The sequence below is a fragment of the Barbatula barbatula genome (assembly GCF_947034865.1).
Source record: "Barbatula barbatula genome assembly, chromosome: 22".
Taxonomy (NCBI): domain Eukaryota; kingdom Metazoa; phylum Chordata; class Actinopteri; order Cypriniformes; family Nemacheilidae; genus Barbatula; species Barbatula barbatula.
This window is the reverse complement of record NC_136785.1, coordinates 10,831,560-10,859,201: the sequence shown is the minus strand read 5'-3', so window position 1 is coordinate 10,859,201 and position 27,642 is coordinate 10,831,560. Positions and strand designations below refer to the sequence as shown.

The window sequence follows — 27,642 nt, the reverse complement described above, 5'->3', positions numbered from 1 at the left end:
CCACATAGCCTATTGCATGCGTGTAATATGAAAGACACTTCGTCAATTTTGGTGTGGGGGGGTAATTAATTTGTTGCACGCTTTTTAATCATTTTCTCATTATAAAATCATTTAATGCAGTCGGAGACGACACGTGCACAACCATTTTAAGGGAGTCGATCGTGTCTGCATCGCAATTTACATTGTAAAGCAACGCGCTCGGCACCACCCATCTCAGCACGCGCCAGGTTCACCTGCTGTCTCGAGGCTGTTTCAGCTCCATTAATAACTTTGTAATATGAGTTCATTGTTTCTAAAGCGTGGCTTCTGATGTTTGACGAAAGTGCATAGTGATACATTTTATTTTTTGTTATAATCATTTTGTCTTATAAATGCAGGGGAACGTTGTATAATATAGGCTATGATAGAGTAAGAGAGTTAAGAGAATAATTGATAATAATATCGTTGTTTTAAAGTACTTCAGTTGGTTATTTTTTACTTTGTGGTGGCGTAATACTTGTTGCCACAGAGAATAGCAATAGGAAACTGGCAAGAAGAAAACTGTGTGCGTGCTCAGCAGTATCGATCATAACTGAAACTTATGTCCTCGGGGTATTTGAGCAATCTGCCAACGTGCTTTTTTTTTAATGTTTGACAAAGTGTTTAATATCCACAAGTATAGCACACAAAAGGATTTTTCGTTTTCCAAGAACAGGCCATCACGTAAAGGTTCTTATGATTTTAGCTTTGACGTCCCATGCCAAATCATGCCATTCATGTAACGGAATCTCCTTTGTACACCGTTATGTTGTAAGCACGATGACAGTTTGATTGTCGTGAATGCATTAAGGGGAAACATTGACCTGCGTTTTCCCTTTAGAGGGCGCAGACTGCAAATCCTCGCACGCGCGGGTAAACAGAGAGATTTAATGGGCTGTGCGTTGCCATTGCTGACAGTTGTGCAATGTAATCTTCGTATTTATTAAGAGAGCATGTTAACGGAACAGACACAGGAATCCTAAATAGTGGGTTTGTGAATTATAAACAACACCCCGATCTTTATTTCCTTGTAAATATACATTAAAGACTTGCACCTTCGTGATATCATAGCAAAACTGTCACTTTTAACAGAAAAAAAGAAAACAATCAAAGGAAAAGAAAAAAAAAACGTCAAACAGATCAGAGCTCGATTTACACATGTTTGTTTATAATATTAACATTGCAGGAACACGTAAAAAAGTAGTTACTGTTTTCGCCATCATTTTCTGCCATTGAAAAAACATCCATAAGATCTAGGGCTATTTATGTAGATATAATTTGCTGCAGTCCGGCGTTGGGATGAAAACAATATCCCTGGGTTAATATTTAACGTCCAGCGGGATACATCAGAGCGCATTGCTTCTGTTGACTTGATTCTCTGTTTTTAGCATCAATAAGAAGGAGTGGCATCTGTCTGTGTTGATTGATAATGTCGCTGACCCTCTCAAAAGCCTGCAAGTGAAAAGAATGACTTAATTTAGTACTTTTTGGTGTAATCACTTTAATATAATAATACAGCTGCATTATTTTTGATCCAATATAACAGAGGTGCTACCTCTGTGGGGTTTATACGGGTGCCAAGTATAAAGCCATTCGGGTTTCTGCGGATCTGAATGTTGTACACTTTATCCTGGTAGAGTACCACGAGCGTGTAGGGCTGGTTAGAGGAACGATTCGAGCTGTCTCGCACCAGGAAAGTCCCATCCTAACAGGAGGCAAACGTCAATAGGATGTCGGATATTTGTTGTGTATTTTCTGGTAAATGATCGTTTGTTTTCAAATGTGCATTTGAAAATATGAATGCAGATTTTTATTTGCCATAGGCAGAGGAGATTTATCTGATGTCACAATGATCTCACCGTGTTCACTCTTCTCAGACATCTCTCTGCATCGACGCGAGTGATCTGTCCCACGTACCAAGACGGATCCATATCCTACGTAGAGAAATTCACAATGTGAAAGCATAAGGGTTTTAATTTAAAATCACATTAAACATGCCAATTATTATTATTTGATACATTTGTCCTGATATGAGACCTAATAAAGAATTCATAAAAGCTCTTTTACGCTACAGTCACCGGCTCTAGTGTAATTTTTAGTACCACGGTAAAGCAAAGGCACTACAACGGCGCCATCTGCTGGTTTACGTGTGTTGGTGCATTTAGTTCTGCGCAAGTATTTCAACACACCGTGTCAGACTGCGGCGGTGGTGCGACTACTCTTGCACTGTTCCGGTGAGCACTCATTGCTTTCATTAGAAAAACAAACAACATTTGTTTAATTATTATTGAATAAATACATATAAGAACATGTTCAAAGTTGTACATTTAGCACAGGCAATTGATTCTCACCCTCTTGTAGTTTTGCTGGTAGCGATCGACTGGGACTACCACTGTTTAAAGATGAGAGAAATATAGAAACATGAGACTACGTGCACCTTAACTAAAATCGTTCAGATATATAAGTAAATATTTTAAATAAAATATTTGAAGCAATAGAAAGGTGAAATATGAACATTTGTACTGTGTTGTACCATGTTTAGACTAAACAGAAAGTTTTCGCAAAAGCGACTTACAGGGAAGAGCAAAAATAGTCTTAACAGTCCATGTTTTTATAAGATATCTAAATACATGCCCTCTTTGAAAAGACTGTCCGTGTGTTCCTGGCGGCCTTGGTGATGGATTTCTGGAGTGCATTGGAAATGTGTTGGAGGTTTGCCTGGCAGCTGTGTAAATAAATCACAGGGTATAAACATGAGATTTTTGTGGGTGTAGCCTACTGTATATGTTGAATAATTTTATCCAAAAATATGATCAAGAAAAATACTTACTGTCGTCATGAAACTATTGAAAAGAGAAAAAAAGTAAAATGAACAATAATGTTACAACATTTGGCTACATCATGACATACAATTACATTAGCTTATTGTGATTACCTCAGTTCTGTAGTCAAGTTGTCTGTCGGGAAAAACAATACATAATTCTGCATTACTGCATGCTCAATCAATGCGCTGTGCCATGCGTCAGATTTTTCAAATTCAATGACTCAGACCTGTCTTGAGAGTATCCCGGTGTGATGGATGAAGCGCTCCTTCGCACTCCGGATGGAGGGAGTGAAGGTTTGGGAATTCTCATCGGTTCTCCTGGTATCTCCATTGCAGGTCTGTGAGGAACAGCGCTTCTAAAACAATATTAGATCATCGTCAGGTCTTAAGTCTATAGAATATAACATCTTTCAGATTTAGAGATATATTTTGCATAAAGAATTTTGGATTTCAGATTAAAAAAGGCCAGAGAGAGAAATATTACTTACTTTCTTAATGGTTGGGCTGCCTGCAAGAAAAAAGTATTAAAAAAACAACATCAACATATTACGGAAACATTTTCTCCAGGTCAATAAAAACCGACATAACATTGTTTTAGGAAACACAACGCAACCCTACCATGAAAAGATACAGTTTTAGAAAATTGTATGACAAGCAAACAGGTGCATTAAATGACTTAAGCACTTTGCACAGATGTTTACACAATAATCAACCGAAGTGCTATTTTCTCATTTTGTTGTGCTTTTTAGGTAAGTTCTTAGAAAACATGGAAAAGTGACAACAATTTGAAAAACTGCTAAATCTCATCGTCAGCAACAAATGTATTGAGGTAGAAGAAACCAAACGCACCCTCTCCAGAGAACTACTGCCACCTATGAACACACATAACAGTTTAAAAACACAAGTTGAGTATTAAATGAATCATGAACTTGAAATGGTACAACAAATAAAGCGAAATAAAAAATGATTGGGACATAAACGGAACAACGTACCTCTAGCTCCTGGTTTAGTACTGCGGTCCACTGAAGGTGCTAAAAGAGCAAGAAACAAAAGAAAAGATATATGAAGCAAGGTATATTAACGAACTGAACAACACAACAAACTGTTTGTCTTTTGCTGTGAACACAAACACTCACGTACCAGGGGGCCTTTTTGGTGACCGCTCCTCTCTTGCATGTAGTCCGACCTACCAAATACATAATTGGAGCTTATGTCATAGCCAACTAAAAATCTCTAAAGTCTCTGTAGAGATACAGAGCGACACATACTGTTTGAAAATGTTGATAACTCACAATTGGTCGCTCCACAGGAGGTAAAGCGGGGCCAGGTCCCGGGCGCTCTGGAGGCACAGGTGGATGCATCCTGACAGCCGCACGATTACGATTGTTATCTGGTAAAACAGGAATGCAATACATCTACTTTAGAAAATGTTTACAAGATAGGTCAATAAATGGACTGGATAGGAAAAACCCTGGACTGTATTTTGCTATGGCAACACAGTAAAGGACAGAATACCGCATTGATCTTCTTACCAATATAATCACTGTTTCCTATGGCTTTAGCAGGAAGAATATTGGGGCTGTTATCCGAGGGTTCACTCGGTGGGGGCTCATATTCACTGTCTGATGCCTCTTCAGGGGACTCATAATCTCCACCACTGGCTTCACCTTCACCATTTGAATTGGGATCCTCGTAATCGTCCTCACTCTCCTCAAAACAAACAACACAGCCAATCAGATTTGATATTGAACACTTGAAAACAGTTATTAATTACATAATGGATCATGTTGTTATCGCAGAATAAAGCCAGAGGTGAAGCAGAGGGTCTTGTATCACGTCGAATGGGTTTATTTCGCTGTAAAAACCAGATGGGTGTGCATAAACATTCTTGTTATAATTGAACATAATGCTGATTTGAAATAATGTATTATTTGTAAGCTTCCACGAGAAAAAACATTTCGTTTTGGTTTTAAGGCAAGACACGTAAATTCAAACGAAACCAACACGCTATTTGATTTAATCCTTTGTGAATATAATCTCATTTATGTTATTAAAAGGTCATATTTATATGACTTTGTGTAATATTATCTGCACCTGAAAAAGTGACAGTTCAACCCGGAAGTGACGTCTGGATTTAGAAGCATTGATGTTAATGATTTAGTAGCAGTGGTGGACAGTAACAAAGTAAATGTAATTCCTTACTATGTACTTAAGTAGTTCTTAAGTAGTAACTCCACTACATTTCAGTACATTTCAAAGTCAAATATCTTACTTTTACTCTACTACATTTTAAAAATCAGTCGTTCCTTTTTATTTATGAGTCAGTCAAAACTAAACTGGTAAAACGAGCCTCCAATCACAGTATATCGCGCGCTTTGTTTTGAACCTGTTTTGCCCCGTTGTCGCCTTGGTAACGTTATCTACCTAGCGCGAACATACGATTCAACATCACATCAGATTCAGTGCAACTGTCTGCAACAGCATAACATTTTGACCGCCAATGTCTTTATAAGTTAAATCATGGAAGAAACTACAGAATCTAACTTGCCACAACACATTGTTGAGAGTCTTTCATTTTTAAGTGCCTTAAAAGAATGAGAGAGGAGGAATACACCTGTCTCATTTATCAGGAATGAACATGGGCTACTTACATAACCAACAGTCTGATTTCAAGAATTAAAGTTGGAGAAATGTCTGATTACTTAGTGAGAATGTGCTGTAATATGGTTCAGTGAATCCACCTAGATTAGTAAATTACTTAGATTTGTTTTTACGATCCTTTTGTTCCATTGCAAGTTTAAGTTTAAATAAAAACTTGGATTAGTGTTACAAATAAATTTCTAAACCGAAACTGCCTGCTCTCGAGTACTGTTATTCTTTTATTTTAATAGACATCAGTGTCTGTCTGACTAATTCATGTAATTGTATTAATAGATTGGTGTGCCAAGAGTGACATTAGAGTCTTCACGTAGACTGAGTTTAGCAAGAGTCTTGTGACAAAAATGATAATAGGACATTATAGCCATAAAAACGAATCATAGTACTTGGATACTTGAGTACATTTGCAGGCAAATACTTTTGTACTTTTACTCAAGTAAAAGTTTAAAGGCAGCACTTAATAATAATATTTTACCTTGGGTATCTCTACTTTTACTCAAGTACATGGTTTGTGTACTTCATCCACTGTTTAGTAGCATTAAAACATTACAAGTATCTGCAAATATTAAAAGAGCACCGTTCCTTAGTTTATTTCCAGGTTGAATTGAGAATGAACTGACCATGGAATTTCCCAACTGGCCAATCAGAATCATGCATTACAGAGCGCTGTGTAATAAGATAAAGCTTATATTAGAGATGACTTACAAACTCTTCAGAATCCCATGCTTGATTCTCGTTGTGTGCATTGCCAACTAAAGAGGGGGAAAAGACAAGTATAATTCTAATATTAACAAAGTATATAATTCTAATATTAAATAATTTAAATACTTTAAATAATCTGTACCTGGTGGTTGTGAGAAGTTGAGAACTGGTTGTTGCCTACTACAACATCAAGATACAATGTATATAGTATAGTAAATAATTAGTTATATATTGACAGTAAGTATACTGCATGGCCAAAAGTATAGGACCACCCCTTTTTAATGGCTTACTATTTGTATAGTTATAAATACATGTTTGGTTGCAACTTTTCTTGCTAAATTTGGGGAAGGCCCTGATTCAGTTCCGTTTTGCACAAATGGAGGCCATAGGGTGAATCTTGGATCTGAACCCCATCAAACCCTTTTGGAGAAAATTGCTCTGTACTCATCTTACTGTTTTTCAAGATTTAAATCGGTTAAAGAAGTTGCATCCAAATACCTTTGGCCAACTTTCATGGCATATCACAATATTCACTGTCTACTTACTTTATTGTTGGAATTGGTGAAAAGAATCTTTTCTTCTCTTTGTTGATTTCTTGACAAATCTTGTAGATTATCCTATAATTGAACAATCATTTAAAATGCATCATGTTATTAGTTGGTATATACATTTATGTTGATCTATGTGAACAGTTTTGCTGCAGTGTGTCATTGATGCTTTATGTACGACCTGAGAGTTCAGCTGAGGCAGGATGTGGTAACGGAACCATCATTTCAGTCCCTTTTCTTTGTGTCAATCATATCTCAAATAAACTAGCAAGACTGACTTTAGACATTACAATAATCTCATCTCAAATATTTTTAAAGGGGGTAGATCAATACAATTTTCAGTAATCATTTAGGTTTGAGGGGCTTTCAGCCATGCCCTACAAAACAACGTATGCATCATCAACACAATAGTTCCTGCCACATCTGCTTCTCTGGGTTTATCTTTCCTGTGCAGTATTTCCTCCTAATGTTACTGTGTCATTTGGGGTGTTTCTGCATGTTTCAACCTGCCTTCTACACTTTAAATTTGTAGGAAAATAAAAGCCAGCAAAAATTTGTATTTAAATACGGTATAATTCATTTTCTACATCTAAAGCAAAATATGAATTTAACACTGTTTACTTTTGTCCATGTTTTTAAATTATATTTTATATAACTCTACCGATGAGGACAAAAAGTAGTGACCGATACACAAAATAAACAAAGTAGTACTTACGGTGCATGAAGCTTAGGAAACTTTTGAAGGTCATTTTCGGACATAGTCTACAAAAATAAGTGAGAGGAAATCTTTAATTTAAACTAAAATAAAATTACACAGACACTAACTGTGTCATCATTTAATCTCAATAGGTGTGTGTGTGTGTGTGTGTTTGAGAGAGTTTAATTCATATTTTTAGTTTACTTCTGATCAAAGTTGAAATAAGATCAAACATTTCTTGGTAGTTTTAGTTTCTAATAACAGCACTTCCTAAATTCTTGAATTATGAGAAATATAATGAATCAGACTTAAGCCATCTGATTTATTCCTCAACCCATGACAGAAGTAACACATTTCCAAGACTGGAAATGTGTTGATAAACTAATTTTATAAAATTATGATTTTGATGTGATAAATCTCAGTTTATGACAACAAGTGTTGTATATGGATACATACCAGAAACCTGTGTCCATCTATGTTATATTGTGTTATGACCTTATCACATCCAGTTAGATTTCTCTGATGAAAATAATAAAGATGAAACATACAAATGATTAGTTAACATAAAAAATTATACTTGTATGACATTCAAGAATATAATAACAAATCATTCAGTTTTGTTTTTATCCATATAAACTGGATTAGATTAAGGCATGTCATTAAACGCTGTTATTTACTGAGAATTTAGTTAAGAGTGTTTTACATGACACTAAACAGCAACAGAACATTTTCGATAAATTATAAACAATCTGATGCACAGTGAAAGCAACTTACTTTCTTCAGAAAGTCTGCTAGACGATGTGAATCCCAGCCCATGACTTCCGATTTGGATGGAATACTGTCACAACTCATGTTTTCAAATGGACTTGTTTTAATGATGAGTATAAAGTTCCAGATATCGTCAAGCAACCAAAGAACTGTCGCCTCTCACAACAAGGTCACGCTGTGCTAGACACCACGTCCCCTGAGAAATCTCCTTCTGAACTGAAAATCTGATCTTTAGTTTAAAAAGATTCTAATGAAAAATGCACTAAAAATATTGATGTTAAATTAAAAACAGGCTACAGAGATAAACAAATTCTAAATAAATAAAAAATATAAACCAACAAAAACAGATTATTCAAAAGCACTTCAAATTTAGGCAACAAGCGAAGAAAGTTACCCGAAATGTTAACATTTTTAAAAAGTTTTAAATGAAACCAACACCCAGGTTTTGCGTTCAGTATGAAAAGAAAGAATGACATCCACTTCTCTATTGACTTCCTGTAAATGTTTAGGGTGACAAATAGGGGAAGTACAGCCCCTGTATGAAAGAAAAGTTAATATTTGATAACTCATTCACACTCCCTGCTGGTTGATGATGGTCATGCATCTAAATATACGTTTGATGTGAATATATAGACCTAAATATCACAGCCATGAGATGTTATCGGCCTAGTGTAAGTAACAGTGGCACTTGTGTAACTTCCAAAAACATTTAGAAATCATGTTTTTATTTTGTTTTATAGCTCTATTTATTCATTACTGAACTGCAGTTTGATTGATATTACTTGTAATGCACGAAAAAATGTTTTTGTAAATGAACTCTTCACATGCAGAACATGACTCAATGATAACATGCGGCTTTACATATTATATAAAAATTTATTTTATGGGTAAAATTATTGAAATGTACCTTTTAACTTAAAAAAAAGCTTTTGGAATAGAAACATTTGATAAGTATAGCACATATGTTAATCTGCATGCAAGACATATTGTTACACATTCACTTAAAATCCAATTGTTATCTTTATTCCATTTTCACATCAAAAAGTCAGTTTGTGTGACCCAATAGTCCCAAACCTAAGTGTCTCATTCTCTGACATTTGCCACCCACAACTGGAAACTTTCCGTTTTAGGCATTCAAATTACTCTTTTGTCTTGTGGGGGTTGACTAATTTAAATATCTGCCATTTTCACTGAAAATACACTTTGATTTGCTCTAAAGTTGCATTGATTCACCCAACCGTTGTTCAGATATGCTTATCATATCGCATAGTTTGTGTCATAAAAAAAGCCACACTGTACCCCTGCATCACTGCAGAAGGGTCTTGTGGTTCTTTGTGTGGGCCGTCACATATTGATTTTCCATTTCCTGGCCTGCTTACGAAAGGTGGTGAAGCGAAAGATGGTGGAGTGGGTGTATAAAAATATGTTTCAATGCAAAATCAGCCGCCTTGATTTAAATTAATGTCACTTCATAAGAGTTATAACATCAAGCGTCAACAACAGGAATGTTTCTTTCCTAGATGTGATCGATAGGGTAAACGATTTGTGCCTTTCTAGTTAGTTGAGGAGGCAGGTGAGGAGTTTTTTATTACTTCGGTAAGTAGTCAATAGCCACCACTGAATGATTCAATTCAAGACTTTTACAAATACTTTCTTTAGTTCAGACATCTGTAAACTAGTTTTATTGTATTTGTTTGGTGATGGCTCTTTTTACACATCTAGTTGAATATGTAAACAACAGCCATAACTTTGAGACGCAATAGCACCATCACGTGGTGATCTAAGGAACCATATAAACAACAGCAACGGTGTTCTTAGTTAACATTGTGAACCATGATATATTTTCTACCAATATAATAATTGATGTATGTCTTATATTTGACATTATAATGACAAAACTAACTTCACGAGGTTTAATCCAAAGCCTACTGCGAATTTCTGTTTTTTCTAGTTTTTACTTCATCGATCTGCTACCATTATGTTTAACCTTTCATACAGCTTTACCTTCAGAGGTTTATAATTTAATTTAGTCTTTATTCATTGAAGTAAGATGTTTGTTGAAATGTTGATTCTACAAAAAAATCTAAAAAAACGTATTAGACTTTAGCTCAAGTTTATAATAAACTAAAATGAATTTAGGTGATATTAAAATAAAAGGAAAATTCTAATTTTCCATCTACATTGTAGACAAGTCATGGAAAACTGTACACTGAATCTTTATCAATCCCACTGTCTGTGTTGTATTGAGAGTACAATACAATAAGAAAGATTTTTCAAAGTTGTTACAGAATGTTTTAATGTAAAATAACCCCAAAATGTATCGGTCCCATTATTAAAAGAAAAAAAAAAACAAGATACATAAACAGTTATGCCCGTCCATTCTACTGCCTCCTCCAGATATTAAAAGACATCGGGAAATAGAGGTATGGAGTCCTGTTTTCTAAAAAGCTCATATTGCCTTAACCTTTCCTCAAGTCGCATTATTCTGCTAATGGAGGGTTACTACTTCACATGGAACTCAGGACATTAACATTATTTACAACAACAACAATCTTCTCAAGGAGTTTAATTTGGACTGACTGAGTGCTGCTACTGAGCTGAAATTTCAAGATCAACTGCCATAAAAGAGTTAACCAGGAGGTTTCACCATGTGCTGAATCAGACACTGTGTGGTCCAGTAAAGGAATAATGAAAGTTCTCTGACACAGAGTCAGTGCCAGGGATGTTGAATTATGAAGGCCTTAGTGAGCTTACAGCTACAAAAGAAACACGTCAATGGCCTTTCTTGGAGGGACCAAACCCTGAGAAACCCATCACGGCAGCCATTTCATCCTCATCTTCAAGGCCCAGATCTTCTTCTGCCTTCCTTTTCTTTTCCTTTTGCTTCTCTTTTCTGTAGGCTTTTGCTTTCTCCTCCTTAACAACAGAATGAAAACCATCAGGGCAACAGGTTTTTTCATATCAATTTGGATTTTTGTTTTGTTTAGACAAGACAACACACAAAATTATTTATAATTATTACGTAGAATTAAATAGATTTCATTTCAAGACACAGGTGTATATTATTGTAAAGTAACACTGACCTCCTCTCTCAACTCCTTCATTCGTTCTTCGAAATCATACTCCTTCTGCTTCTCCTCCATCTTTTTCTTGTTCACTTCAAAACGTTTTTTAACTTGGTCCAATGAGGAGCGCTCAACACGCATGGACATGCCCAAGTTTCTCTGATCTGTAAAAAAGGACCCCTGCAGTAAAACCATACTCAAGACATCAAATGTGTCAAACGTTTATAATACAAGCAATAGTAGTAGCATAAATAACACCATAGCTAAAATATTTGCAGGTGCAGGGGCTGCTGTAACAATTAATTGCTTTAGACTGACATTAATACTTTTTAATATTTAATATAGTTTTCCATATAAGCTTGTGTATTTGTGCAGTCACAAGTCAAAAAATGTCTCAAATGTATTAAATAGATTATATGCTTAACCATAGTGTTTGGAAACTTCCCTAAAGAACTTCAATACTTACGCTTTTTGCCATTGATATGATCTAAGAAGTTTATGGAATCTTTTACTACACAATCACAGACATTGCAGTAATACCTAAAATATAAAATAAAAGCCAAATTAATAATTCTGACAATATTAAAACAACACAAATACAGTAAGACAATCTTCTAGATAATAGCAAAATACATATGGACACAGCAGAGATGCATTATTAATAGAAACACATATTTAGTGTAGAGCTGCAACTAACGATTATTTTAATAATCGATGAATCTGTCGATTATTTGTTCGATTAATCGATGAATCGGATACAAATTTTTAAAAGCATTCATTTTCAACCCTTTATTGAAAAATAGAACTGACATTGCAAAACATATTTCAAAAGCTTTATTATTACTTATTATATCATTATTACAGCTGGCTGTGGTTTACATGATGCATTTCCCATCAAGAAGCCTCTCATGGTTTGCTGTTTTTTTCTGGAATTTTTTCGGGTCTCTCTGATGGTCTTTCCTCTACCTCCGCTCTGCTTTTTTAATTTATTTTTTCTCCGCTATGCTGCGCGATCAACTTTTTTTAGTCCTGTGACACACTAGATGCGTGGCGTGAGCGTCTCAGAAGCCTGGAGTGACCGTTTTTAAATCGGCTCCCATGTTAACAGGTTAGAGCTTGCACACTGCCTGCGTGAGACGAGCCGCACGGAAAACGCGTGCATGCTAGGAATTGAATCGACGCCTATTTTTCACGAGACACGCAAGCATGTTGGAAGCGTTTCCAGGCAAAATAGAATAGGAAAAGATGTTTATATGTAATTTTGTACACGAATACATATTAATGAATGCCATTTTGATGTTTGAAAGCTAATCATCATTTATTTGAACGTATTTTCAAATTGAATTTCATTAAACCAACATCTACACGTTACGGGGTTTACATGTCCACTGTAGAAAACATCAGGACTTAAATCATGTTTATAATGCATTTTTGGAGAAACAAAAAGTGAATATTGAAATAAATTATACATTAATATTCCTATTAAGTATGAGATATTATTACTAAAATGTTGCAAATGAATACTCCAATTAACTACCTTTTTCCATAAAATCTTCCTCCAAGAAAATGCTTAGGCTATCCAATGAAAAGATACATTGCATTGAATGGGAATATTAATTTATGTCCATCTTAAACACATATTGCATAAAGTAAACTCGTGCATCAATTGATTACGTTACATCTTTAATAACATATCTGAGAATCATCTTAATACGAATTGTGGTTCGTATTAAACCCCAAAAAGTATTGGTGACTGAATTATTTTTGTTTTTTATGCTCTTAACAATGTGATTAAAAATGGAAAAAAATATGACACACTACAATAACAACGTAGTCTAGTGTGTCATCTGAGTGACGGTCCAACATCAGGAAATAAAGCTACAAAACATTTGGAAATGTTATTTAAATAAACAGACAGCCTACTTACTCATTTTTCGGATTTTGGAAGGTGTAGGTTATGTGAAAAAAGTTTAAACTTGTCGTGAATACAAGACCCTTGTCTGTCGGCGGCCTCCCTCTATGTCACCTATAGCAGCAGCAGCGCGCCAGCGCCGCGTCAGGCACGGTGCTGGTGTGCGAAGATACAGAAAACACGACGCAGCCGCCACAGAGCTGACACGCAACAGAAACGCCACGCTCACGCCACTCAAACATGTGGCGCGCGTTATAGTCGCGCGATACAACGAATCGATAATGAAATTCGTTGCCAACATTTTTAATAATCGATTTTTATCGATTTTATCGATTCGTTGTTGCAGCCCTAATTTAGTGTACAGTTAATTTAAGTATTTTTATTTTATTTATTTATTTAGAGAAACAGGGACAGCGTACAATAAACATTAACCTCAAGGGGAGAGATGCATAGTACCAGGTTTTAGCTCAAGAGCTAAATTTCACCCGTAGTCCCTGGGCAGGCTGATGTTAAGTTAACATACATAATACATCATACATCAAGTATGATACCCACCCTCCCATCTCCGCCTGTGGCGTGGTCTTTGAGATAACAATAGTTTTTCCCAGTTTTGACTCCAGATCCACTTTGTAATCTCTGTGGCGGAGAAGCTCCCGTTTGACAGGGGGAGCAGGCTTGCCTGGAGAACAGGACAGAGAAATACATGATGGAAATAAATAACATTTTCCCTTAAAAAAACATGTAGATTTCAGCAATTTTGGTGTGTTTTTCAACGTATCAGTGGCTGGGGTTCTTTGATCTCTTCTCTTGAAATAATTCACAAATACAAGTAACAAGTAACAAGGGTTTCCAACATTGCATTTGCTTACCATCTTTCTTATCTCTCTCTTCCGTGAGACGTTTCTGAGCCAGCTGCTCATATTCATCTTTGTTCCATTTGCGTCGAAAATCATTCTTAGACTATAAAAAGAAAGACAATATAAAAAACATATACAGGAGTCGCATGATCATTAACATTACTGTAAATATACCGCACGAGACATCAATAATAAAAGCTGCAGAAACTACAAACCAGGCACAGGATGGAACATAAATAAAACAGATACGATCATGTCTAAAGTTTAGCAAACCCGTCTGAAAACGAGACTAAATTACATGTTTTCAAATACAGGTGCGTTTATCATTGTATAGGATTAAGACCAGATATCCTCACAACCTAACTTAAGCGATCTTTGCTTATTCATATACTAATTTAATTAAGTGTATATCTTATTATTAAACGATGTAAATAGAAACCGAACTAGTTCAAATCCCAGTTATAAACAAAAAACATAACATGTTAGCAAATAACTTACCCCACTGCCCGACGCCATTTTGCTACCGTGATGCCGTAACGTTCTGCAGACTGTCGTAAAAAGTGTCGTGGATAATACCTTTTAAAAGTGCTGTCGCTGACCTGAAAACTGTTTTATTGCAGACGTTTTTGCTAACAAGTAAAATATGTCAGCTCAATTCACATCGTCTAAATGAAATCAACTATTTTTTTATTGTTTAAAAATGCACAGTTTCTATCTACGATTTCAATGATGTTCGAACACATGGTGTGTGTGCGTCCACCTATGCACCTGTTGTGCAATGTAGGATTTATTTGACTAACTAAAAACAACAACAAAATAATAACAATAAAAACACGTGCAATAATATAAAAAGAAATTCGTTTTTGATGATTGGTGGCCTTACCTGTCTCAATTGGACAGTACCGCCCCCTTACACCTGTCGCTGATAAAAGATTCGTCAATCATAGCCCGTCGTGTGGCAGTAGCCAAATTCAGCATGACAACACGGATAGAAAGCCTTCGTCAAAGCCCCTTAGAGTCTCGGTCTGTATGCCATACTGGAAAATAAGTGTGTTGAATATTTCAAGATGTTTGAGTTATGTTATATATGTGACCTGTTGTGTTGTTGTTGTAGAGGTTTGCCTCTTCACCTGTGGTCAACAGACATATCACAAGACTTAAAGACTAAAACACACTCGCATCCATGTAGCCCAGAACCTTGGCTTCTGCCAGGCTGCAGTTCAGTGTATGATAGTCTTGTAAGGTAAGGTCAAGATTTTGGCCATTTGGAGCACACTTTGTTAGAAAGTGAAAAGCGTTTAATAGTTGTTTGTGTGAACTGCAGGATACCCTCTTCTAGTTTCTCTAAAACGCCACAGTCAACTTCACATAATGGAGAAAAGACTTCTGTTCCAAAGCCTCGCAGGTCTTATCATATTCGCATCACAAACCTGTATTTAAAAACAATGTAACTCATGAGTTCAACATGACTTTGGTGTTTTGTCTATTAAGGTCCTCAATCCTTGAAAGGTGTATCTTGAAGATATCTTCAGCTAGTGTTGCTGTTGGAACAGAGGACCTTGATGGAATTAAGAGGTCTGGAATTATTTTTTGTTTAAAAAATTGGTGAACCTTCTTTCCTGGAAAGATATAGCATAAAATAATTCAAGGTATCCGTTGACATTTGGTCCATGATGTGGCTTTATATTGTTTTCGTGCATATTCATTGGTGGTCTTGTGTCAGCTGAATAAGCAATAAAAGAAACTTGTTTTCTAGGTCACCAGGGCTGCAGTGGTGTCCTCAAAATGCTGACCTGTCACAATTTGAGACCAATGAGGCTGTTTTGAAACGCAGACAAAAACAGATTCAGTATGGAAAGAACACCTGTGGCTACCAGAACTATGAGCAGCAGGTTCCAAAGTGAGAGTTGTTTAAAGCAATTGCATTAATCGTTATTATAGTGTTGGACCGTTAATTTTTTTCTCACATTGAATTGCAATGCAAAATTATAAAATGTCCTGCCTCCCTGTTCAGGCGTCTAAGAGTCCCTGGGATTCACCCTTCCACTCCCAACAAATACCGCAAATATAGCCGTAGATCTTGGGATATGCAAGTCAGGCTGTGGCGTAGAGCACTTCATGCGTGGGACCCACCATCTGCCTCCCAAAAAGACATGGAGGGGCAAGACCCAGTTGATCAACTGTAAGTTGTCAAAGGTAGATTTTGATAAAGACGGTTTAACTTTATGATATCATTAATCCCTCTTTTAGGCAGAGCTTGCTTGAGAAGATGAATACGGACTTGTGTGAATGTGAAGAAAATGAGACGCGGTGGGAAATTACACAAGATTCAAACACGTCCCTAATTTCTCAACCTATGGAGTTATCGACCGATGGTCTTTGGCTATCTTCCAATGCTTCTCAAGTCCGTAAATTCAAATTTAACTTCAATTTTAGGTGTATGATTTTTGGGCAATTAAATTGTTGTTTTCTGTCCAGCTTGATGTCCAATGTCATCAGAGCCAGACCTCTCAGCTTGGCTTGGGTTATTCCTTTAGTAGTCACCTATCAGCGCAGGAGAACGTTCTAGGATGGTTGCGATTCCTCCTCGAGGCCGACCACAACTGCAACCAGGCACCTTTGCTGCATGAAGAGTCTTTCTGGAGATGTACATAGTGTCTGGTCGAATTAAGCGTTTGGTCTCCACAAATCATGTGCAACTTTTTTTTCAGCAGTGTTGTATGTTCTACACTTGGATCACTAGCGTCAGTTTAATGTTGTTTAATTATATAGCGTGCCATCAATGTTTTCTCTCCATATAAATGTTATTATTGTGCACTTGCACGTGCTAGTTATCACTGTTTTTCACCATAGTTTCTAGCTATTTCTTCACTCCCTTTCCTCTTTTTAAAAACACATGTTCTGATCATGATTTGTTGCGGGTTCTCGACACTTTTCTTTCTCCGGTTTTCTTCACATCACTGTTTTTCTAAAAACAGACGAAGTTTAGACTTTTTATTTTTGTGTGTTGACCTCTTGTGTGAATTGAAAGCAAAGTTAATAAAGATGTGGACTAGCTTATGTGAATCTGCATTGTGATATTCTAAAATTGGAAATCCATATAGCTCACTTAAAGGCCATGGGCTTAACGCTTAATTTGCTTGATTTCTCGCATTACAAATTGCCATTCCAACAATCCTTGGTAGAATAAAAAGAACTACAAGCGAGAAATTCAAACAAACTCTAGCAGTCCCTTTTAGGGTGCACTACAATTCCCATGATTCCAAGTGTTTATAATCTCGGGATCGGCTCAGTCCACAGTGTTATTTTGTTTGACACCTGAATTAATTTATAAGAATATTGTATTCCGTCCAATAAATCTCAGAGGTCTTTACACATTTGCTTTAAAATAACCATAACATAAACCGGAGACATCCCGCTTATGCCCTAAATGTTATTTACAATTTCCTCCATAGAAGGGGCGCACTTATTTTCCCTAGTGGGCGACGTTGAGAAGACAGTCTGTATCGACCAAGCGTGCAGTGGCAGACCGATCCTCAATATTTTACACGATCCTTTAAATCGTTCGCTTATGAGCCGACATGTTATTTTAACGCGATGTTTTTGTTAAGCAGAACAGTCCGGAATTGAATAGCGATATATCGCGAGGCCGAAGCGACGGCTGTTTATTAGACAGCAAGCCGACCTGCTTTAGCGCGTTGTACCGAGTCGGCTGAATCTCTCGGCTTCGAGCAACATTCAGGCCTGAGGTTTTGTCGGCTGCTCTCATTTGAGTAAAGGTAAGCAAATGTCGTCGAAAATCATCATCATATCTTCGTTTAAATGTGGGATTCTACGTGTACAATTTCTTAGCGGCCCTTATCATTGTGCATGGCTTAACATCTTGTATAGAAATCCGTTCATGGTCAGAATATGCATTTCCCAAACGCGTGTAAACATCAGCAGCACATGGCATATATGTGGTCGTTTGGTTTTGCACACGGGCGAATGGAATATTTTGGATGTAATTGATGAACGGGCATTATAAACCTTTATTTCTATAAAGGGCCTGTATACTGCTCCGCGTTAGCTGTAACGTTAGCCCCGGTCGGATGTTCTGTTCCTGATCGGCTTGTCATGCAGACTTGTTATTTACAATCATCAGGTAAAATAATCTCGTTTTATGAAACTGAAAATGTTCATTAAGAGGAATGTGTTTTGGCGAGCGATGCCCTAATTTAGGCTCTGAAATAACAGGAATAGCATACTACCGGTACGCAGAATGAGCTCTAACGTTAAAAAGGAACGATATAAAACAGCTATTCGCTCGCCAACGTTGACCAATACTTATTTATAGTCACAATTAATTTGCTTGCCTTCGGCGTGCAGAAAAATCAATATACGCTCAATGTGTGTGTGGATACTCTGAATGGCTGAACTTGGCTAATGTCCCATGTAAACCGTACACACACGCTTCGGTAATGTAACCCGGTGGCCTACTCCGACCTTCAAGGCGATATGCTTTTATTTTTGCGTCGATGCGATCGCGAAATGTATTATTGTCGTCTCCGCAAACAATGTGAATTAAAGACGAAGGATGTGTTGTGCTACATGTCACGCTTAATGTGCTTATAATGGAGATGACAGGCAGGCTTATGCGACCCCTCCCCCTCCGCCGTCTCCATCAGCCTCTACCGCTCAGCGCGTTACCAAGGCAACGGCGGAACCGAACCCGAATTATACTCGTGACCATCCGTGATACGACGTTTTTTTTTAACCGCGGTTAGAATATGACTGTAAGCACAGGCTGAGGAAAATTTGCTTGTGATGCTAAGTGTGTAGATGAACACTGGCTGGCCAGAATGTGTTTGTAAGTGTGTTTGGAGGGAGTTCCCACAGTCAGGCCAGCGGAACAGCCGGTTTCTTGACTGTGCAGCTTTCACAGACACCTGTCACTGTGCAGTCCCTATTCATGCGTGCGGTAATGGGAGACCATGAACATACATGTCCTGTGGGGTAACAGTTCTTCAGCGGGGATCGAAAAGTCCTACCACACCTCATTTACGCTAATACAAACATAATCTAATAATACGTTGAAAGGCAAAATTAAACAGTATTACTGTGACAACAGCAACCCAAAATAGGAAGGTGTTTCTAAGATCAATTGAATGGGTTCTAGTAAGAGAATGTACTTACTTCCGATATATTGAATCATCTGTTTATATTTTACTTAACCTCTGAGGATGGAGTCCAGACATTAAAAGAAATACAAGCTAATTTAATGTTTAATTGTTGTTTTGGTGGTACTTGAAAAATATGTGATTTAGTCACTTTAAATTGTAGGGTTGTTTTAGTGTAAAAGCCTGATGTCAGCAATTTGTTTTAAGGACTTATTAATCAAAGATAAATTTACATACTGCATGTGCTGTTAGCTGTGCATCGTTGATAAAATGCCTTTACATGCCTTCTTCATAGACAGGGCTGTACGTTACTTTTTTTGCACTTGGGGTGGGCGATCTGATGATCTTAAATCGCAATCGATCTAGAAGGTGTCCTGAATCCACTTTTCAACAGAATCGCGAGGATCATGATCTTGTCGGTCGTCTAAAACAAGAGGCGTGTTCGACATCATTCAGAGCTGCACAGACCCATTTGCGTTTGACATTGAAGCACTGCGAGAGCAGAGAGCTCTGTATGCTTTCGAATCACTCTCGCCGTGCTGCGAGGTCTGCGAAGCACCGCGTGAAGTTGAACGGCTTATTGATTTTCTGCTAGATGGCTGTGCTGATTTTCCAAAATATATCACGTGTCTGCCTCGCATATTTCTGTGTGTGACGTATTTGAAAACAAATCGGTAAGTCAGCGGCATGGCAGACGAGGAGTTGGTGCCAAAAAAGGACTCGGCCAACTAATACTGAAGTGTTTTTCAGCAGGGCTGTCCAGTGCGACTTATAAATTGGTCTATGCCTAAGAAAATATGAGCAGTGTAGCACGCGTGCGATATAGAGGTCGACCAATATGGGGTATTCTCTGGCTGATGCTCACGCCGATTTTTTCAAAACAGCTGATATATGAGGCCGATATGTTTGGCCCATTTTCATATTTCCACCTTCATCTAAAAAAATCTAATTAATTTATAAGGATTGATACAGAATATTGCTTGAATTAAACATTTATTGAAGACATCTTCAAATCAGTGCACTTGATTAAGTGTTTATTGCAGGGTACAAGACAATAATATAAGTCATAGTAATAATAATAAATTGTTCAAAACTTTTAATCACCGTCACAGACTGTTCTGAATCAGGCTTTTTGTTTATGGTTGGCAAACACTGCTAGTAGTCAAATGGTCATAATCTAAGTTAAAACAAAAATAAAAGAAATAATAAAAAATAATAACTCATATTACACAGCCTGCTGCTCATAACTGAGTTTTTAGTTATATTTAGTTTTTAGCCTTTTTCTATTTTATAGGACAGTAGAAAGCCTGACAGGAAAGTAAACGCTCTTGTGGTCGAATGCGTGTAAACAGCCACAAAGACCGCCTACGAACGAGGGGAAACAACAAGTCAGGATTTAAACTTTGGCTGAAGACTTGAAAGTTTGGTTTAATGACGAAACGTTCCAAGCAAGCAGAATGATTTCAGATTTCTAACACACACTTACAGTGTTCAGCATGTCTCACGGCTGTCAGAGCATAAAAAAAACCTGTTTCTCTCTGTATGTTTATCTGCCCGTTCGCGTTCATTTGTAAATTGTGTGCACTCATTTTGTCCATTGCATAGAAAGATCGACCAAAACACATCTTGGGCCTCGTTTACACGATGAAATAAAAATTACAATTAAATAATGTGTTTAGGCATCTGAATGAATGCATCATGAAGGTATTCACAGCGCTTCACTTTTCCACATTTTGTCATGTTACAGCCTTTCCAAAATGGATTCCATTAATTATTTTCCTCAAAATCTACAAACAATACCCCATAATGACAACGTGAAAGAAGTTTGTTTGAAATCTTAAAAATAAAAAGCGAAAAAAGCACATGTACATAAGTATTCACAGCCTTTGCCATGACACTCAAAATTGAGCTCAGGTGCATCCTGTTTCCACTTCTTCCTTGTGGACTCCAATCAAGTTATAGAAACATCTCCTGTTGTAAATTCTGTTGATTGGACATTATTTGGAAAGGCACACACCTGTCGATATAAGGTCTCACAGTTAACAGTGCATGTCAGAGCACCAGCCATGAAGTCCAAGGAATTGTCTGTAGACCGCTGAGACAGGATTATATCGAGGCACAGATCTGGGGAAGGGTACAGAAAAATGTCTGCAGCATTCAAGGTCCCAATGAGCACAGTGGCCTCCGTTATCCGTTAATGGAAGAAGTTTGGAACCATTAGGACTCTTCATAGAGCTGGCTGCTGTCCAAACTGAGCCATCGGGGAGAAGGGCCTGACCAGCGATGTGACTAAGAACCCGATGGCCACACTGAGAGAGCTCCAGCATGTCTCTGTGGAGAGAGGAGAACCTTCCAGAAGAACAACCATCTCTGCAGCACTCCACCAATCAGGGCGGTCTGCTCCAGAGCGCCCTGGGCCTCAGACCGGGGCGAAGGTTCATCTTCCAACAGGACAATAACCCTAAGCACACAGCCAAGATAAAAAATGAGTGGCTACAGGACAATTCTGTGAATACTTATGTACATGTTTTTTTTCGTTTTTATTTTTCATAAAAGATTTTAAACAAACTTTCACATTTTATTAATGGGGTACCAATAAAGTTACTTTATTTACAGCATGTAAAGGAGGAATGCAAAAAAGGCTTGATGGCTACATCTGGTGGAAATTTTGTGTCAATAGACCACTGAGAAATCCCCTTACTGATAAAAATGCTGATGTGTCAAATACTTATTTTCCCAGCTGTATGTGCCGGGGGTTTCTGTACACAACCCTTAAAATGTCACATTTCTTTTCATCAGAAATTATATGTTTAGCGGTGCATTGCGTGCCCGTCAGCTATGCCACTGCCCATATAACCAAAATGGCATGATCCCCATTGCGTAACACCTCTGCGAAGATTAAATTGTGAGATTGGTAGTCGAATCAAGCTCCTCCTATCGAAGCATTGAATCTTCGACTATTAGGGGTCATCCCTTATCCGCATGCAAGTGAGCGACAGACAACTCATCTGTTATGTGTGTAGTATGTTAAACTGTGCAGCTCACGCTCGTACAACACAAACATTTGAATTCCTCTCATCCATTCCTTTGTGCATACTTTCAGAAATGTGCATATAAAATTGTGACAAAGCACAGTAGGCACAAATTGGCCATAGTTTCATTATATTAACTACAGTTTAGCAATGATGTACTTATGAATATAGAATAATTGAAAAATGAATCAAATGTTTAGCTATGGTAAAACAATTTGTAACAAAACATGGTTGCAAAACAAGTCAATAAGCAGGCTATACGACCACATAGTTTGATATCTAAATGTTTTACTTCAACTGTGAAATCGAAACTGGGAATCGATAAGAATCGTAATTGATAAGCAGAATCGAGAAATTCAAAACGATACCCTATGTAAATGTCAACCAAACCATAAAGAAATTATGTTGTGTTAAAGTTAGTGTTTACCTATGTGACAACTCGGATATCAATATTTGGGGGTTTATTTAACAGAAAACTAGTTCTTAATTCTGAAAATGCACTTAAATGACGCATGTTAGACGGCTTGGGTGGAGCATCCTTTAACCCCTTCCCTTAAACTGTCAGTCTGCTGCAAGTCCCATTTAAAAATGCAACGGCTGTTTTTATACATCCAATCAAGTCGCAGAGAAAGATGAAAGCCACGCCCACTAATCTTCTCATTATAAATTCCATTTCACTCAGAAATGCGTCAGAATACAGAAGTAAAAACCTGCAACTTCCAGTTCACCGGGACTTTAACATACAGAACAGTGAGAGTGCCTTACAGATGACCACATGTAACTGTTGGCTGTAAATGGTTTTATGTTTTCTTTATTCTTTCAGAAAGCATATCAGACATACTTGAAGACTGTTGACCTGCTTAATATAAGATTCTTTATATTTCTGTCAATAGTCAACTAGGTCTTGACAGATGTATTTACAGGAGACCCTCCTATTGTACGAACAGTTGTTTGTTATGTGTCTTAATTTTAGTTTTCAGTGTTGGAGTGTAGGAAATACCATGACTAATCAAAAGCTGCTTGATCGTTTAAATATACTCTTAATTGTCAGAATTGAAAAGGCAAACGGCTATTGCTCATATCACATATGAATTGACCATTTCGTATAGCCACAGCAGCAATAAATAGTCAGAATGTAGGAGGAAGGGAAAACCAAAGAACCCCCACCAAAATAATAATGAAAAACTTATAATATAAAAAACAGAACAAAATGTATGATTAGATCATTAGATATGATTTCATATCTTAGAAATTTTGTTTTTCTAATATTATTTCCTCATGTTTAATTTGGGATGTGCCCCCAGGTGAGGACGTCATCATGATTCCTGAGTGAGACGTGGTCAGCGTGCGCTGGATGTTTTGTGGACACGACAGTGCTTCATTTTTATCTAGTGCACATCAGCCACTTTCCCCACCTTTCCTTCCTCCTACAATTTGCCATGCCATGGTTTCGTTAAATGTTAAACAACAACGTTGTCCCAACATCAACAACCCCTGGACAACAAGCTGGTAAAGTTTTTTTTTAAGGAGTTTTGTATCGGCACATTTTGATTGGATTCAACTGACGATTTTCTTGATGAATCTGACTGATTTTGTTTTGTAGTCTCTACTTCAGCGCCAGAGCCCAGAAACTAACCGGCTCACAGATGGATTGATGCCTGGTAAGCATTTAAACAATGCATGACATGTATACAAAGAGACTTTGTTGATGTTCTGACCACACCCGTATAAATTATGTTGGTGAAGAATAGCTAGTATGCAGAGTTAGCAATTTTGACAATTTAGACATATTAAAGAATATGCTTTTCCAAATTATGGGCTTTAAAACTTTGGTCTTTAAACCCTCTTGATGCTAGGTTTACTTTGATTGTTGGTCAACTTAAAGGGAAAGTTCTGTTATTATTTATTCACCCTTGTTTAAAACTTGTATTTGACTCTTTTTTCTGTTTAATGTTCAAGTGGTTTTGTGTCTACACAGTGGAAGACAGTGGTTGTTTGGTTACCAACGTTCTTCAAAATATCATTGCTGCCCTTCTAAAACCTTGTATGTCCAAATTTGCTGTTTTATAGTACATGGAAAAACACTGTAATTTTTAAATAAATAAATAAATACTGTGTTGTCAGATATATGCAAAACCCAGTGACAAAAAAATCACAAAATATGGAGAAACAAGGTTTCAGAAGGACTGCAGCGATCTGCAGACTAAAGAAAAATGCTACAGGTTTAGATTGACAACGGTGAATTAAGGATGAAAACTATGCCTGCAACCATCTGCTTCCTGTAGTTTCACACGTTGAGGAGAAATTTTGGCCTTTCCCCGTTGCTGAACTATTTTGGTTTTGTAACATTTCAAGTGTGAACTGTGCATTTCAGGCCACGTGTTACACCACGTGTAAGTGTGGACTTTATCTAGGCCATTGCAAACTTCTAGTTTTCTTGTTTTTGACCCTTCTTGCATATGTCTCGTTTAATCTGTCCGTAAATGTGTGTGTTCTTTCAGAAAGCAGTTACTGGCAGCTCTGCCCTCCTTCAAAGCCCAGCCTGCAGGGGGTGCTCAGCTCCAGCTTCCCCCCCGGCCCCGTGCCCCTGGGACCTCCAGAAAGCGACCTGCCGGAGGGGGATGCCTTGAACTGTCCACACGCCCCTAGCACTTCTGTAACGGACCTGTCTTTTCCCGGGCCACCCCCTCCCCCCCCGCCACCCCCCAAACGCCACTGTCGTTCGCTGTCGGTACCAGAGGACCTTTCACGCTGCCGTTACACTTGGCGGCCGAGCGCCTCCAAGGTCTGGACACCAGTGAATCGCCGATGTCACAGTGGAGGGGGCGCGGGGGGGCCATGTCCGTTACGTGCCCCCAGCTCCTCTCTCAATTCCTCGCTGCACTCTTCTTCCAGTCCCACCTTTTTCAGCCTGGCCCTCTCCCCGGATTCTCCATTGCCATGGAATTTCCCTTGGGACCCGAGTGATAGCGCCGGAGGCGGAGCCTGTTGCTGCTTCTTCCCTTCCCCATCCTCATGCTCCTCTTCTCCTTCGCCACTCCATCCGCCACCGCCCCCTCAACGCCGCTTCTCCCTCTCTCCCGTGCTCATCCGTGAGGCTGCCGCGCAGTTCCTGCCACCACCTCCGGTGCTGCCGCAAATCGCATCCCACCCTACGGCGGTGCCCGCCTCGCCTTCATCTGCCTGCAGTACTCCATCTTCTGTGCGCCGCGCTCTTCCTCCTCAACTTCCACGGTGTCATTCTCAGCCCTGCGACCTGCTGTTGCTCAAACCTGGCCTGAAGCGGCGCAGGGATCCGGACAGACCATGTGCACGGCCTGTGCTTGACTTTGCCAAAATGACGCAGGTAAAACATCTTTTTTTATCCCAAAATAATCTGATTCTTTTTGTAAAAAATTTAAAACATTGTCACTCCTCTTTTTCTTTTCAGACTCGAAGCACAGACCCCCTCAGTTACATGGAGCGTGGCAGACTGGCCTGCGGTGGAGACGTCTGTATGGGCCTCGAGCCATTCTTTGGCGATTTTAGAGGCTCGTGTTCACCAGCTGAAGGTCTGGGAAGGACGAGTATCGGGCCGTTGAGCGAAAGCGATGAGGAGGAGGAGGAGGGAGAGGAGGAGGACCCTGAGGAACGTGACGGGGGACAAACAAGCGTCTTTGAAAGGGATTGTACTGAACTGGATATCACCCTCATTGAGGAGAACTGAATATTTGATTTCCCCCTAACCCCCGCCGCCAGCGTTCAGTCCTCTCCGCACCACCTGCTACTTTACACTGGCAGGCCTCTCAGGAACCCAGCTGACCCCTAGCGGGGCCCGCAGGCGTAGGAGCCCATTAATGCCGACTACTATCATATGCAGGCAGTCATAGACGCTGACCCATCAACATTGTACATTCCAGAATCAGTTGCTGAGACATTCTGAAGGATGCAAATATACTGCAGAAACCAGCATGGAGTTTTATGTGTATCGAACGAACTCTTAAACTCATCCTCAAACTGACACACTGGAGCTGGAGGCGAACGCGTCTCCACGTTCCTGATTCTTTCTTTTTGCGTCTTTCCCGAATCGTTTTGATAGTAAGAATAGACCGTGGCGGATGATGGTTATAAATATCAGTGTTTTGTTCAGTCGAAATATAAAAAGGGCAGTATGACATAGCAGTATTTTACTCTGCAGACCTTTATACTTCCTGACGAAGGTCCATCTGATTCAAACATAAGCCTTAAGATGCCTGTTTTTTTTCTTCCTCTTAATCAAAAGATTCCTCAAGGAAATGAATTGTGTACTGTAGCTGTTGTTCAGTTTTTTTCTCTCTCTCTCTGCAGTCTCTTTATTTTTTAATCTGTACAATGCATTCCTCTAAATTTGAAATGTGTATACATTTATCAATGCACTGTATTTGGTACATTTAGACCGAAACAAAATGAACGCAACCACTGTATACTGAAGGCACATTGTTATACTGTATTGTACAGCGAGTATTTGTTCAAATAAGTTGTGTAAAGATGGTAGCTTGAAGGTTGGAGACAGGCTATTTCTGTCATTTAGAGATTTTTTTTTATTGTATGTGTGATAAACAATTCAGACTCAGTTTATGTAAAAATAAAGTTTATTTGAAATTATTTTACAGGCAGTGGAATTGCGAACCCAAACAAACTGGATTAGCAGTAAAGCATCAAAATGATAGAAAGACTGAGAGGAAAGCTTCTTCTTCTTTTAGTGTGATGAAATAATATCTGACCTCTTCCATTCTGTTGTACTGTTCTTTACTATTTTCATTTAAAAACAATGTTTTATGGGGATTTAGTTTCCGAAAGATTCATCTTTTTATTTGCTGTTGTTTGGATTATACGATGGCAAAGAGTTAAACCAACCTCTGTTTATCTTACTACACCAAAATACAAGTTCTTATATTCCTTGTAAAAAAAGACTGAAAAACAATATCACCATTGGTCTGATGTGAACTAAATTTAACAATTGAATAATGTCAATAATGACGCATTTTGATATAAAAGGTGGTTTGTGTGTTAAAAAGCTGATAGGACCATTTCAGGTTCTGACATTTCTTGGCAAGGTCAGTGTCCCGAGTAATGCGTACTAAATAATAGTTTATTGCTAACATTTAAATATAAATACAAAGCATTTGTGAGGGGATTTGACAAAAGAATGTTTCACAGTCACACTGTATTACATTCTTTTATATATCAGTAATGAAACTATTGTAGTTAAAAAAATTGGTTCAGAACAAAGATAACATGCACTTATTTGTTCTACTTATATATTTTTTTCATATGAACATTATTGATATGGTTTAATAGGACGGGTTAAGAATTAAAATTTCCCCCTGAGTTAAAGTGATAGTTCACCCAAAAATTAATACTCGTCATTTTAAACCTGTGTG

At 38.0% G+C, this 27,642-nt stretch overlaps 4 protein-coding genes across 6 annotated transcripts; 2 read left to right on the top strand and 2 right to left on the bottom strand.

Moving 5' to 3' along the window:
• Window positions 1–995: 995 nt before the first annotated feature.
• Window positions 996–8,727, bottom strand: lcp2a (lymphocyte cytosolic protein 2a). Of its 2 annotated transcripts, none has more exons than XM_079485809.1 (21): window positions 8,222–8,727; window positions 7,904–7,966; window positions 7,466–7,512; window positions 6,748–6,819; window positions 6,345–6,382; window positions 6,206–6,252; window positions 4,375–4,552; window positions 4,135–4,232; window positions 3,983–4,028; window positions 3,835–3,873; window positions 3,692–3,714; window positions 3,331–3,350; window positions 3,070–3,198; window positions 2,954–2,975; window positions 2,849–2,861; window positions 2,653–2,743; window positions 2,370–2,410; window positions 2,208–2,266; window positions 1,878–1,952; window positions 1,574–1,723; window positions 996–1,470 (listed from the first exon to the last, which is right to left on the bottom strand). In XM_079485809.1, exons 1-21 carry the CDS (start codon window positions 8,297–8,299, stop codon window positions 1,345–1,347), a joined length of 1,455 nt encoding a protein of 484 aa, XP_079341935.1. In that variant the 5' UTR covers window positions 8,300–8,727; the 3' UTR covers window positions 996–1,344. The 2 variants fall into 2 exon arrangements, with proteins under 2 accessions (XP_079341935.1, XP_079341936.1); XM_079485810.1 differs by having other exon boundaries at window positions 4,375–4,549.
• A 347-nt stretch (window positions 8,728–9,074) lies between these two features.
• On the bottom strand, window positions 9,075–14,950 carry zmat2 (zinc finger, matrin-type 2). The gene is made up of 6 exons (XM_079486595.1): window positions 14,548–14,950; window positions 14,062–14,152; window positions 13,748–13,871; window positions 11,747–11,820; window positions 11,299–11,444; window positions 9,075–11,131 (listed from the first exon to the last, which is right to left on the bottom strand). Exons 1-6 carry the CDS (start codon window positions 14,563–14,565, stop codon window positions 10,988–10,990), a joined length of 597 nt encoding a protein of 198 aa, XP_079342721.1. The 5' UTR covers window positions 14,566–14,950; the 3' UTR covers window positions 9,075–10,987.
• slbp2 (stem-loop binding protein 2) lies at window positions 14,569–17,517 on the top strand. Its single transcript, XM_079486594.1, has 8 exons — window positions 14,569–15,072; window positions 15,164–15,292; window positions 15,374–15,454; window positions 15,541–15,624; window positions 15,806–15,949; window positions 16,064–16,231; window positions 16,300–16,453; window positions 16,528–17,517. The coding sequence occupies exons 1-8, from the start codon at window positions 15,026–15,028 to the stop codon at window positions 16,702–16,704; spliced, it is 984 nt and encodes a 327-aa protein (XP_079342720.1). The 5' UTR covers window positions 14,569–15,025; the 3' UTR covers window positions 16,705–17,517.
• fam53c (family with sequence similarity 53 member C) lies at window positions 17,506–26,933 on the top strand. Of its 2 annotated transcripts, none has more exons than XM_079486592.1 (5): window positions 17,506–17,828; window positions 23,545–23,749; window positions 23,844–23,901; window positions 24,742–25,586; window positions 25,671–26,933. In XM_079486592.1, the coding sequence occupies exons 3-5, from the start codon at window positions 23,895–23,897 to the stop codon at window positions 25,944–25,946; spliced, it is 1,128 nt and encodes a 375-aa protein (XP_079342718.1). In that variant the 5' UTR covers window positions 17,506–17,828; window positions 23,545–23,749; window positions 23,844–23,894; the 3' UTR covers window positions 25,947–26,933. The 2 variants fall into 2 exon arrangements, with proteins under 2 accessions (XP_079342718.1, XP_079342719.1); XM_079486593.1 differs by lacking the exon at window positions 17,506–17,828 and adding an exon at window positions 22,932–23,030.
• The last annotated feature ends 709 nt before the right edge of the window (window positions 26,934–27,642 follow it).